Genomic DNA, 14,663 nt, shown 5'->3' with positions numbered 1-14,663 from the left:
TATTTTAGTTTTGAAGTTACTGTTTAGAGTAAGCTTAGAAATGCTTGCACTATTGACTAATAGGGAGTGTGTGTTTGGGGGGGGGGGGGGAGGGAGAAGAAGCAAAGTATCCCATGTAGCAATGAATAATCATACATTTTTGACAGAAATACAAGACAGAAATTCAAGAAGACACAGATTGATTGCTCGGCTTTTATTTAATCTATGAAAGTTTTGCAAGAATGCAATGTAAAGTAATTGGTTGGTCCAGCATAAATTTAAACCTATTTATTTTAGCTCGATTGCATCGAAAGCCTCGATCTTAAGGAAACGCTCTCGAGTCCGTTTCCTTTGGGAATAGAACCAGTAATTTGTGTCTTAGAGGGAAATCTATAGAACGCTCCCACAGCGGGAATCGAACCCATGACCACCGTTCGCTAGGCAGACAACTTATCCATTACACCACGGTCCAGCATTGCGTTATATTATCCCATTCGTGCAAAAAAAGGTACAATCTGACATTAACATAGAAAGCACATGGTACCGTTTTGCACCAATAGGGCGATATACCAGTGAAATGAAGACCTGTTTTTACGCATTACTGGTCAGGTCGTACCTTGATTGATATGCTTGCTGTAAACCGGTTCATGCTAGATGTTTTAAGAAATTAAGTGTTCAATAAGTCTAATATTCCGACACATTAATTGAGTCGCGTTCTGAGAAAACTGGGCATAATGCTTGTGCGTAAAGTGTCATTCCCGATTAGCCTGTGCAGTTTGCACAGGCTAATCAGGGACGACACTTTCCTCTTTTATGGTATTTTTTTTACCGAAAAGCTTGTCAAGGCGTAAAGTGTCAACCTTGATTAGCCTGTGCGGACTGAACATGCTAATCAGGGACGACACTTTACGCACAAGCATTATGCCCAGTTTAGTCATAACGCGACTAATATAGTAGTCGCATAGTATGGTTTTGAGCCCGTCCGTCCACTGTTCGTGTCCGCTTCGTAACGTTTTACATCCCTGGAAGAATTTTGGTGTGACTCATCACTGAAAATTATTTCTAGTGAAAGGACGATCCTCGCGAAGAACTTCCATGCTCGAATTTTTTATTTAATTTAATTTTGAATCGATTTAATTTTGAATCGTCGTTTTCGCTCATTTAGTCAAACATGCCTTTACGGATTTCTCATGGTCATTCCATGTAACGAAGACAACTTCCAGACTGCTCGTGTTTTTTTTGTTAACGAAATCGAAGCGTGACGCTTCGCGCGAAAATTACGTCATTAAAAAATGCACTGTGGGAATGTTTTGGTTTAATTTACCGTTGGTTAAATTCCACTATGCGCGGTTTAGTTACTTTGCGGTATTTCGTGTTTATACAATCGAGTTACCTTGACGGTTACTAAACCTGAATAACCGCAAACTTACCAAGGTTTAAAAGCTACCGAGCGGTAACTGTAACCAGCATTTATACAATTGGGTGCAGACTGCTCGTTAAAATATAAAGATCACAATTCAGGGTCTAAAAAATTGCAAAAAAAAAGTGCGGTAACGTTTGCACATCTTAGTGAATTTTAAAATGAATTTGAATTATAACTCCTTATGATCAGAAAGCGCGCCGCTAAAAATAACATGCTCTTGTATTTTCCAGGTAGCAATTCAATGTCAACGTTATAAAATTGAGTGTCCGCTCTGTAAATTGTACAAGCATTTTCCACACCCAGACATTATGTAGCGTGCAACGCCCATGCTCGTCGTTGAAGGGTCAATATCATAGGTCAAAGTCAAAGTTCGCGTATTTTTATTTTTGCTATCTAACTTTTCAATGTCCGATGATTGTTAATGTTACGTCGGATTATTAATGCCTCTTTCCAGATGATGCGTCATGTAAAATTCATATCATTCTACGGTAAAAAGGCACGTCATAGTTAAAGCTTAAAGGTCAAAATACATAAATGTTTAATTTCCATTCTTTTAATTTTAATGACTCAGTGAAAATAGCATAAGTTTTTATTAACAGTCCCATTATGACAATTGGATGTGTCTTGTATTACTATTATGTTTGTAGGGGAATATGTTATTAATGATATTATCGGATTTGTTGTTGTTTTTTTTCAGTTTTAACGTTTTACCGTTAATTGTCAATAAATTGCTTCCGTTCTAACAAACATTATACTTCGGAAACGTATGTCAGATCTTCTGAGAGGCCTTGTTTTCTTTTGAAATGAGAACTATATTTCAACACAATACGGTTAAGATCAACGAACAGTATGTAAGATATAAAATTACGAGCGGCGTGTTTTTATTTAGGCAAAACATGAAAATAATGCTCAAATTTCCATTTCCTCGTTAACCCATTTATGCCTAGCGTCTAGAAAAAATGCCTTGGCAAACAGCGTAGACCCAGATGAGACGCCGCATGATGCGGCGTCTCATCAGGGTCTGCGCTGTTTGCTTAAAGGAATTTCTGTAATAAATATTTTAAATAGAAATAAATATACTAGATATCCCTAATTTTGGAAATAAATTGATTCAATTTAGCAGGATGGGAGAGTCCACTAGGTATAAAAGACACTTACTTGTTGACTTCGATCCAGAACCTAAGATCGTTCGGAAGTCGGTTGAGGATGACCAGTCGGTTTCTAATGACAACGCGCATCTGGACGTTCGCTCCAATACTGGACATGATGTGTTTCTCAAGATTGTGCAGATGGTCTGCAAAGAGGCGGTTTGTACGCAATACAACACTTGTACAAGTATGAGAGGGACATTAACATTAAAGGGACTTTTTCACAGACTTTGGCATGTTACTGTATTGAAGCTTGCAATTAAATGCTTTTTATAGATAAATGTAAACCTTGGATATAAATAGCTCCAGTAAAAAATACAAGAATACAATTAAAGAAAGAAAAAAATGCAACCCTCAACTGGGCTCGAACCACTGACCACTGGAGTAAAAGTCTATCGCTTAGACCACTGGGCCATCCGTGCTCATACAATGAATGATGTATTTTATACTTTATATAAGCAATCCTCGTAGTATCACACAATACAACGACAACAACAGAACCCTCCAAATTATTCAATCGTTTCGCGTTGTAACGCTTTATAATTTTCAAGTTTTTAAATCGTAAAAAAGATGCATATAATGGATATTTTAGAGCATGGTAAATGTTCAGTTTAACTGTTTCCTCACCAATATCATAACTACAACGAAAATTTGCGAATCAGAAACCTTTATTTCTTTTGTCAATTTACAAAAACGTAAAAAGGCTCTTTAATCATAGGTTATGTACACTGCCAGCATGATTGGCACAATATATATGAGACTCGGTCTGGGAAAAGGGACCTTAATACTTATCAGGGACGAAGCATTCCACCTTAACTGGATTTTCGTTAAGAAGAAACTTGCTTTTAACGAAATAGTCCTTAAAGGCGGAAAGTGTCGTCCCGGATTGGCCTGTGCGGACTGCGCAGGCTAATCTGGGACGAAACTTTACGCACATGCATTCAACCCCTTTTTCACAGAGCTATGCTCATTTGCTGGTGAATATAACTAGCAAAACTACGCAAAATCCGACGGACTGACGGACAAGTACCAATCAAAATATGTCCTCTGAAAGTCGGGCATACAATGTATGATTGATAATTAAATAGCTATAAAGTATTAATTGGTATTTCTGTAGATGTAGGGCGACATAGATTTAATTACCTGTATTAACCCATTTATGCCTAGCGTCTAGAAAATGGCCTTGGCAAACAGTGTAGACCCAGATGAGACGCCGCATAATGCGGCGTCTAATCAGGGTCTGCGCTGTTTGCGTAAAGGAATTTCTGTACGAAATATTCTAAATATAAAAATAAGTATATTAGAAATACCTAATTTTAGAAATAAATTGATCCAATTTAGAAGGATGGGAGAGTCCACTAGGCATAAATGGGTTAATATATACATTTACACTCATTTCGTACATATATTTCGGTACTTACTTAACTGGTCCATAGCTTGGCTAGATTTGCCTTTCTCTACCTCGCATTTCATGAAGATTTCTAGGAGCTGGGACTCCGTCTTACCGCTTACAGCACGGTTAAACTCCACCAAGGCACGCAGTAAGTTCTTCAACACCATAACCTGAAGAAATACGATAGCACGTGCTTTGGTGACGTTAAAAACAATTGTGCAACTAGTTTCTAACGACCGACATTCGCGCAGAGATTTGACTGGTTCTGAGCATGTTTCTATATCAAATTCCTGCCATTATAACCAACCACGTGATGATAGCCGAGTAACGTGGTAAATTAATGGCGTCTAACAGTACCAATGGCATCAAACTTCAGGCAGCGGTTATCTCCCCACGGCAACTGCGGGTAACCACTGCTATCACAAGAAAATCCTTCCAAATCTGAAAGGATTTTATTTATTTTCCGTTTTTGTATTATAATATTTAAAGTATTCATTTGCTTTCATATTTTGAAAATAGTGTATAAGTTTAGGTTCATTATAAACAAAATAAATTACCTAAATTAAAAAATAAAAATAAAAATAACAAGAAATATCTTTAAAAACGATATACGGCGTTGATAGTTCAATGAATGAGATCAAGTATAGCGACTGTCTTTTTCTGTAGAGTTTTTAGCTGCATCACACGCAGTACGGAATGTCACGCGGAGTTTTCGCGGCCTATTTTACATTATTACATATTGCTGGTCATAAACCTATAGAAACAAAACAGAAAACCAAAAGAAGAATGGAAGTGAAATTTAAACATAAGAGTCAACCGGCCACACGAGAAGTATCCGTATTTATAGGCGCGTTCTTCGAACAAACCTGTTTAAGTGGTTTGTCGGGCATTGCCATTTGATTCGATTATTCACAGTATCGAGAATCATCGCGCTCATGCAATATACATGTACATTAGTCAATATGGTGGAAAAATTATTGTTAAATTAATAAAAATTAATATTTATCATTGTATTGTTGAAAACACATTAAGAATCTATTATTGACATACCATCATTATATTGCTGAATATCTTCATTTAACATATTTCTGGTCTAAAGAAAAGTCCAGGTCACCTAGTTCACGGATAGCGTCTGTATTATATAACGATTATTTTACTGGCCGCGAACTCCGGTGATGACCTGTAAATAAACTCGATACCTCGCGGGTTGAAATGCAATCCATTAAAGTGAGGCCTCGCTTTACATGTTTAAATGTTGACAGGAATATGGAAGTAAGTACTTATATGAGAACATAGCCTTTAAGTATAAACGCTTTTGCGCTGGAAATTCTATGAAAATAAAAGGTGCACGCACAAACTGTATTGATGTCAAGAATTGAGTGTAAAACTGTTCTATCTATTAACCCTTTTCATTAAAGATAAAATTGTTTCACGCAGTAGAACCGTGTTACAAAGACGCAGATATGTTTCCAATGTTCTGGTGGTATACTCAAATCAGCCAATGGAATAAATGAAGTGTATTCATTCGTACCTAGCCGCGGGAAATTTTATTTGAATTTTATTGGACACTTACAAAGTTCAGGTTAGGTGAAAAGCTGGCTTAATACAGCAACGCCGAAAATGGGACAATTATTGTTCCACGTGGCTCGGCTATCATCACGTGGTTTGTTAAAACGGCAGGACTTTGAACAAGCTAATCTCGGAACCAGTCCAATCTCTGCGCGATGGTTGCAGCGGCGTGGATAATAATGTGTACGCCTTTTTTAATTGTAGGTTATTTAATTTTTGTATTACGCGTACATGAAAGATCATGCAAGATCAGCTGTTTGCGCGTGTAGTTTGTAACCTCTAATTGTATGGTTTTTGCCTTTAACACGCACATGCATTGTTCATTTGCCAGCAGTTCCATGCAAACGTTTGTCCAACTTGTTGGACAAATTTTAATTCTAAAAGACATTTACCGTACATGATCTTCATAATAATACTAAATGGTCAACGTTCAATGTGGCATAAGAGTAACCTTGTAGATCAAATGGTCATTGTCGGCTCAGGTACTACTTAAAATACACGGGGGCTCTAAAATACACTTCAAAGTATCCGGGGAACGGCAAGTATACTAAAAACGCCCCTGAGTATGCCCGGGTGTCTTTAAGAATATCCTCCTCCCTCAGGGTACTTTTAAGTAGTACCTGAGGCGAAAAAAATGACCAGTCGAGCCTGTGTATACCGTTTTGTTCTTCCACACGCCCTTCCTTTTTCTGTTTCTGGACTTAATGACGATGTCGGCGAAGTCAATGGGCGTGTCCGCGGTGGTTGGGGTGAGAGGGGTGGAGCTTATCAGGCTGACCACGGACGGCTCCGTCTCCGGGGGGAACGTCTCCACGTACAGTGGGTACCTGCAACCGCACATCGACTGTGATTGCGTATGTGTTTCATACAAATTAGTTTTATTTAATCTTAAAACCTATTTATTGACCTGCTCGATTACATTGAAAGCCAAAGACTTATTGGAACGCTCTCGAGTTCGTTTCCTGGGTAAAACCAGTATTTAGTGTCTATAGGGGAGATATAGGGAGTACTCCGACGTTGGTCGATCAAACCCGTGACCTGCGGGTCTCTTAGCGGACATCATTCACAGTATGCCACGGCGACCTATTAACCCATTTATGCCTAGTGGACTCTCCTTTCCCATCCTTCTAAATTGGATCAATTTATTTCCAAAATTAGGGATGTCTAGTATATTTATTTCTATATTTAGAATATTTCTCACAGAAATTCCTTTAAGCATCATGCGGCGTCTCATCTGTGTCTGCTCTGTTTGGCAAGGCCTTTTTTCTAGACGCTAGGCATAAATGGGTAAACGTAGAACGGTTTTACCCTGTTTGGATACCGAAAAACGCTCACAGACTGTGACTGTATTTATGTGAGCATCACGTTTAAACGCGTGTGTTGTTGAAGTGTTATTGCAACGTCATTTGTAAAGAAACGCGCTAACATTTGCAATATAAATACAATTTAATTATCACTCGCTATAATGTCCCATGTAGTTGTGCAACTCGCACACTGACCAAAGCAAAATACTTAATGTTATTGTGTTTATGCTATTTCTGTCGAGAAAAGGAAGAAAACTATGTTGTTAACATAATCAACCTCTGAGACATTCATCTAAGAATAAAGAATATTCTTTTAAGCGGGACTGCACGATTTTTATATGTGTTAAATTGTTGATAAAATATTGATACAAATATGTAATAATAACACAAAATAGGCATGAAATATTATACATTGAAGACGAATTTCATAAAATTCAGCAAAGACAAATTAGCGCCCCGAGCCGATTGTGACGAAGATATTTCGTACATATTATACTACAATAACCGAAGCATTTTATTAGGATTGGAGTTAGTTTTCGTGTGTCGTATGAATAGATATCGTTGCAGGAAAATAAAATGCTCCGTAAAACAAAATTAAGATGCATATCGTACATGCATGATATACATACTGGTGAATTCGACTGTACAGACATTTTCGATTTCAGAATTAAATATCTGGCTTATTTCCCATTTTTCGACACATGTTCTTCTTAACTTTTATTTTAATTTTTATTGAAATATATGTATAAAAAGTGTTTTTTACAAATTTTATATAAATGCACAAATATTTGACAAAATCGTGCAGTCCCGCTTTAAATTGGAATATTCAAAAGCAGCTTTAATTTTGAGTCAAATTTTGCATGTACAGCCTCTATATACATCATCCTTTATGTAAAACATTCTTTTAAAGCGGCAGCCTGAATCTGTTCAAACGCTGGATGTATTTTTCTTGGTTCAAAGTCTATTCTTGAATCTTCGAATGAGTTTGTGAATACGAGCCTTGGGAATCATTCACTCGACTGCGGTGTCCTACGTACCAGTTCCGCTCCATGGACCGGTAGACGGCGGCCTGCGCGCAGATCAGGATCCCGGGGGTGACCTTGTCCATGTTGGGAATCTGACGGATGATGTCTTCGTCACAGTCCAACAGATCTCCTGTAAAGTGTTCAATTAACCAATGCCTAGTGGACTCTCCTATCCTTAGAAATTGGATCAGTTTATTTCCAAAATTAAGGATGTCTAGTATATTGATTTCTATATGTAGAATATTTCTTATAGAAATTCATTTAAGCAAATAGTGCAGAACTAGATGAGACGCCGCATGATGCGTTTTTTGCCAAGGTATTTTTTCTAGACGCTTAGCATAAATGGGTTAATGTCTGTGCAGATCATTGAACTACGTTGCAAACTCAGAATCCATACATACGCGGCTCTTGGAAAAAGGGGCTTAATGCATGTGCACGGCGTGACGTCCCAGATTCGCATGTGCAAATTTGCATTGACTAATAACGAACGACAATATGCCCCCTAAACTGGATTTTTATTTTTAAAAGCCTTCCATAAAAGAAAATTCCATTAAATTAGAAAGTGTCGTTCCTGATTAGCCTGTGGTAAGTGCACAGGCTAGTCTGGAACGACACTTAATTTATATGCATTGAGCCCCGTCGTATGTAAAGACCTTGATCTTTCATTAATGAACGCGGGAGTGACCAATCGACTCATCGCCTGGTAATTTGAATGCTAATCAAAAATAATAGTTATACCCTCACAGGCATTAAATTCACAAGGTTACCGAATGAAATTAAGAACTCGTGACCTTTCACCTTGAGTTGTGATATTGACCTTTCACCTAGAAGCATGATAGTGGTACGCGACACGCTATATGATCATAACGAAATATAATCCAAAGGTCATTTCACACACACACAAATGTACAAAGGAATACAAAAAACGCAACTCAACGAAAACAACATGTTGTGACCTTTGACCTTGAACTGTGACACTGAAGTTTCGACGAGTAGCATGGAACCGTGCGAGACAAATCGTCAGGTGGTGGGACACAATGTTATAATACGATCGTCCTATGAATTAAAATAAATTCGCGGATTCCATGTACCGGTATTATGCGTATGGTTTTCACGGGGACACGGAATCATTGAATTGTACAAACGGAACGTCTGCAGGAGTATACAAAGAACCATGTACGGTCCACAAGGAACCCTACATACAAGAAAACTGAATAATTGGACAGAATTACCATTTAAATTTAAAAACATATCATTCGCAAAATGAGTGTATGGACGTACTTACCATTTAACAAATTTGGCGTAACGTTTTTTTCACCTCCGTACCAATTTACTATTGAAACAAATGTCCCGTATTTCGAGCGCACGGGTAAAAGGACAATCTAAACATGGAGCATGCGGACAGTACTTTAACATATCTTCCGTATTTCGAACATTCATATTTCATAACTCCCGTATTTCGATTACACATGTGTTTTACATTCCGCATTTTGAATACATATAACTCATAAAGACCATATTTGAATACGCAGATGCCGCATTCCGATTACACATATCACATACATTCCATATTTCGAGTATCTCATACCAACCGTATTTCAAACACTCATACCAACCGTATTTCGAGTACAAATATATCATACCAACAGTATTTCAAATTCAGATATCCCATACCTACCGTATTTCGAGGAGACATATCTCATACCTTCCGTATTTTGAAAACACATATCTGATATATTCCGTATTTCAAATAAACAAATACCATTCTTACCGTATTTAAGGCACACATATCTCGTGGCTTCCGTAATTCGAGTACACATATCTCATACCAACCGTATTTCAAATACACATATCTAATACCTACCGTATTTTGAATAAACATATCTCATACCTTCCATATTTCAAATGTACATAGCTCATACCTACCGTATTTCGAGTACACATATCTCATACCAACCGCATTTCAAATAAACATCTCATACCTACCGTATTTCGTGTACACATATCCCATACCTATCGTATTTCGAGAACACATATCTCAATCCAACCGTATTTCGAGTACACATATCTCAGGACTACCGTATTTCGAGTACCCATAACTCATACCTACCGTTTTTCGAGAACACATATTTCATACCTACCGTATTTCGAGTACACATATCTCATACCTACCGTATTTCGAATACGCATATCTCATACCTACCGTATTTCGAGTACAAATATCTCATACCTACCGTATTTCGAGTACACATATCTCATACCTACCGTATTTCGAGTACACATATCGCATTCCTACCGTATTTCGAGTACACATATCTAAAAACAACCGTATTTCGAGTACACATATCTCCTACCTACCGTTTTTTTCGAGAACTTATATTTCATACCTACCGTATTTCGAGTACACATATCTCATTATTATCTACCGTATTTCGAGCACACATATCTCATAATTACCGTATTTCGAGTACAAATATCTCATACCTACCGTATTTCGAGTACACATATCTCATACCTACCGTATTTCGAGTACATATATCTCATTCCTACCGTATTTCGAGCACATATATCTCATACCTACCGAATTCGAGCACACATATCTCATACCTACCATATTTCGAGCATACATATGTCAATCCTACCGTATTTCGAGTACACATATTTCATACCTAACGTATTTCCAGCACAATAATCGCATACCTTACGTATTTTAGCACGCAAGTTTTATATCTACCGTATTGCGAGTACACATAATTCAAGTACCTACCGTTTTTTGAGTATCTCCCAAAGAATTTCCTAACGATCTGAGTCACTCGGATCTGACGTGTTTTCGCGTTAGTGAGGTCCCTAAGATCCTCGACTGCGCGCCAGAATGCGATGGGTAACGGCATCTTATGCACCATCATGAAACGCTTGAAAAAGTCAAAATGCTGAGGCGTAGTAAGAACTTCCACAAAGGATCTGAAATTAAGGTCAAAACATTGATTCGGCTTGAATGCACGTTATTTTTGCGTAACTATGATTTAACGGACATGTTTTTATATAATTAGTCTTATATTTAGTCTTTCATCGAGATTTGTAAGGTCATATGTGCGATCCAAACGCTGTAAACACTTTGGTTTATATGTGTTCATACACACAAGTTCTCAGTCAAAAAGTTCGAGCGGATAAGCACTACCCTCTGATTTTAATTGTGTGACCCACTCAGATACAAAATCATTGTTTGCCAAAATCCTTTTAAAACTACATCCTTACGCTCGCTTACACTGGAAAAACGGGGCATAATCCATATGCATAAAACGTAGTCCCAGATTAGCCTGTTTAGTTTTCACGGGTTAACCAGGGACGACATTTTCCGCTTCTATTATTTTTTTTTTTGTTAAAGGCAGTCTCTTCTAAACGAAAATCCAGTCTGAGCGGAAAGTCTCGCCCCTAATTAGCCTTAACGACACTTTACGCACATGCGTAAAAGCCCCATTACTACTCAACATCAACGAAAAATTCGTTCAATATTTCGTGAAATAAAGTTAAACAATTAAAAATCAATGTTCCTTATGGCAATTGCCAAAATTTCAACGCCAGATGTGGTCTGGTCAAATAGATGTTCGTAGATATAAAATGCTCGTTTTTATTATTGTTTTGCATATTCAATTCCATTTTAATTTCCCGCAACGATATTCGTACGACACATAAACACTAGCATAGTACGATTTAAGTGTTCGTGTGTCGTATAAATTTATATATTCGCGGGAAATTAAAATGGAATTAATTGTGTCACAACTAAATAAAAACGAGCATTTTGTATCTACAAAAATCTATGTAATCATACCACATCTAGCGTTGAAATTGTGGCTATTGCTATAAGGAACACTGATTGTTTAGGTGTTAACTTTATGTTACGAAATACTTAACGAAATTTTCGTTGATTTTGAGCGTTATAGAGGCTTTAACCCTTTCAGTGCGGGAACCGAATTTTGAAGGCCTTTGCAATCAGGTTGGATCCAGATGAGACGCCACAAAACGTGGCGTCTCATCAGGATCCAAACTGTTTGCTATTCTGATAATATTCTTTGAAAAAAAATCGAAGAAAATGCTAATTTAGAAATTCAGCAGACGACATTTTAGCAGACGACAAATTTCCCAGCATGCAAAGGGTTAAGCCCTGTTTTCCAAGAACAAGGCTCAATTTCCTAAAAAGAAAAGCAATCGACTGAAGATATCTACTTAGGCCGTGTGGGTCTATCGAGCATCACCCCGCAGCGCCTCAAGACCATTCGGTGGTTGATTTTCGGCAGATTCTCCTCCTTTTTCTCGGCGGTCTTCAGTTGCTTTGTGTCTACTTTGTCGAAGATGACATGTCGAGACACTTTGATGGTTTCTATGTTAATCGTCGGCTTGTGGAATAGCGCGTGTAGAAATTCTTGGAGAAAAAACACGCACAGACGAAATGTTATACACTTAAGAAAAATATTAGGTCCATAAAGCTTCTAAAAATGTTGTTTGCCTGTTATTTTGCAGTTTTATTTAAAATTACGATTATCGTGAATTGTAAATTTACCTTATGTTATATACCAATTTGTGAACACTGACAAGGACAAAACTATAAAAGAATGTAAGTGGCTAATATTTTCTTAGGCAGAGTTATGGGTGTGGCCCTTGGCAACGCTTTCGCACAATATAACATCACTGATCCTCTACCACATAGTTCGGGCTTAGTTATAAGCCGTGTAACTAATAATAAAGTTAGATTTATTTTTTCGTTTACACAACAACAGTTACAACATATCTAAACATGTGTAGATGACAACAAGATCATGAAACAAAAGTCCCTATGAAACATCACAAAACAGTTAGCACTGAAATAGCAATTATCGTATATTAGATCAAATGTTACAGTTATCGACAGTTATTGAATTAACCTAACTTTGACACATTTGAAAGCATCAAATCCTGTTCCAATATTATTATACGTGTAACTTCTTTAATAGTATGCAGTCCGCATACTAAAGAATAATGCGATATAATCGTTACAATCTAAATGGCGTTATTTATTTCTGCTCCTAACACAAAAAGGTGAAACAAATAAAGACGCTTAAAAATTACATGTACTTCCAAAACACTGTAGAAACCATAACTAATTATTTTCTAATAATATGAGCATCGGTATGGAAAACCTGGGCTTAATGCATGTGCGTAAAGTGTCGTTCCAGATTAGCCTCTGCAGACGACACTTTCCGCCAATTAGCAAACTAAATTGCCACTAAAAGGATACTTCTTGCAAACTATACATACCATAAACGCTGACATTGTCGACCCTGATTAGCCTGGGCGGATTGCACAGGCTAAACTGGGTTGACACTTTACGCACGTGCATTGAACCCATTTGAGCCGCGTTCTGAAAAAAAACTGGGCTTAATGCATGTGCGTAATGTATCGTCCCAGATTAGCCTGTCCAGTCCGCACAGGCTAATCAGGGACGACACTTTCTGTTTTTATGGTAATTTTTAGTTTCAAGGAAGTCCGTCCTTTTCGAAAATCAAGTTAAGGCGGAAAGTGTCGTCCCTGATTAGCCTGTGCGGACTGCACAGTCTTGTCTGGGATGACACTTTACGCACATGCATTAAGCCCAGTTTTCTCAGAACAAGGTCCAGTTTTTCTAGAACTCGGCTCATATCATTGCACTACCATTTCTGACGGCTGGTACGCGGCTGATGTACATGCTGCCGTGGTCGCTGTACAGGATATCCGGCAGCGATTCGACGCTGGGGAGGCTCTGGGGAACCATCATGGGCGTTCCTGGAGAACACAGTGGGAAATAGGAGGCGTCCTTATCTCTATATCTTCAAACATTAACCCATGTATGCCTAGCTTAGAAAAAAGTCCTTGGAAAACAGCGAAGACCCAGATGAGACGCCGCATCATACTCATCAGGTTCTGATCTGTTTGCTTTAAGGAATTTATGTAAGAAATATTCTAAATATGGAAATAAATAAACTAGACATCCCTAATTTTGGAAATAATTTGATCCAATTTAGAAGAATGGGAGAGTCCACTAGGCAAAAATGGTTTAATACGATACTGTAACGACACACATGCAAACCTGCGCATAAAAGTCAGCGAACGCATGTATACTAAGCCCATCAAAACCGAAATAGCGCCTCACTTAAAAGTAAGGTATATGGAAATCGCCGATAGTCATAGAAAGAACGCCAATGTTTGTTTTTTTCAAAGACATCCAAGTACCATCGAGCATTTCGCCCGGGGTTCATGCATTATGACTTATTTGATTTGCGGCGACCACGCTACATGCCTGGCGTGTCTAATACGACACAACTATGACCTTAGCATAAGAACTGCGTTGAGTCTATGACGTCAAATAAGCTATCCTGCAATGTAATAGCCAGGATGCTGTAAAAAACGAAGAATCTCGTCGTTTAATTTAAACATGTCACATGAAGTAGCCGCCAGGTCGCCACAATTGACGCCATTGGCAGTGGACGCCTTCTCCAGGCGTTCTCACGAAAAAAACAAACAGCGTCCACAGCAATCCTACCGCGTCCTGGGTCGCCCTATGCACGCAATAGTAACGCTAGTCCGGTGTGTCTGGGGAAGAATGTGAACTTAAATTCTTTCAGTGCTGGAACCAAATTTTGAAGGCCTTTGCAAACAGTTTGGATCCAGATGAGACGCCACAGAACGTGGCGTCTCATCAGGATCCAAACTGTTTGCTATTCTGAAAGTATTCTTTGAAAAACAAATCGAAGAAAATGCTAATTTTAGAAATTTAGCAGACGACATTTTAGCAGACGACACATTTCCCAG

At 38.1% G+C, this 14,663-nt stretch overlaps 1 protein-coding gene and 1 pseudogene across 2 annotated transcripts in view; one reads left to right on the top strand and one right to left on the bottom strand.

Annotated features, from left to right (window-relative positions):
- The window catches only part of LOC127882000 (zinc finger protein 737-like), a 259,848-nt pseudogene that overhangs the window by 165,348 nt on the left and 79,837 nt on the right, over nucleotides 1-14,663 (top strand).
- Nucleotides 1-14,663, bottom strand: part of LOC127881994 (uncharacterized) — a 51,132-nt gene that overhangs the window by 7,392 nt on the left and 29,077 nt on the right. For both annotated transcript variants that reach the window (XM_052430328.1, XM_052430329.1), the window contains exons 12-18: nucleotides 13,527-13,637; nucleotides 12,066-12,261; nucleotides 10,609-10,802; nucleotides 7,854-7,971; nucleotides 6,171-6,339; nucleotides 3,972-4,113; nucleotides 2,561-2,696 (exon numbers count right to left, since the gene is read on the bottom strand). In XM_052430328.1, coding sequence (XP_052286288.1) covers nucleotides 2,561-2,696; nucleotides 3,972-4,113; nucleotides 6,171-6,339; nucleotides 7,854-7,971; nucleotides 10,609-10,802; nucleotides 12,066-12,261; nucleotides 13,527-13,637 — 1,066 coding nt within the window. The remainder of the gene's footprint in view (nucleotides 1-2,560; nucleotides 2,697-3,971; nucleotides 4,114-6,170; nucleotides 6,340-7,853; nucleotides 7,972-10,608; nucleotides 10,803-12,065; nucleotides 12,262-13,526; nucleotides 13,638-14,663) is intronic.

Source organism: Dreissena polymorpha, chromosome 5 (genome assembly GCF_020536995.1).
Source record: "Dreissena polymorpha isolate Duluth1 chromosome 5, UMN_Dpol_1.0, whole genome shotgun sequence".
Classification (NCBI taxonomy): domain Eukaryota; kingdom Metazoa; phylum Mollusca; class Bivalvia; order Myida; family Dreissenidae; genus Dreissena; species Dreissena polymorpha.
This window is presented reverse-complemented; position numbering and strand designations above follow the sequence as displayed.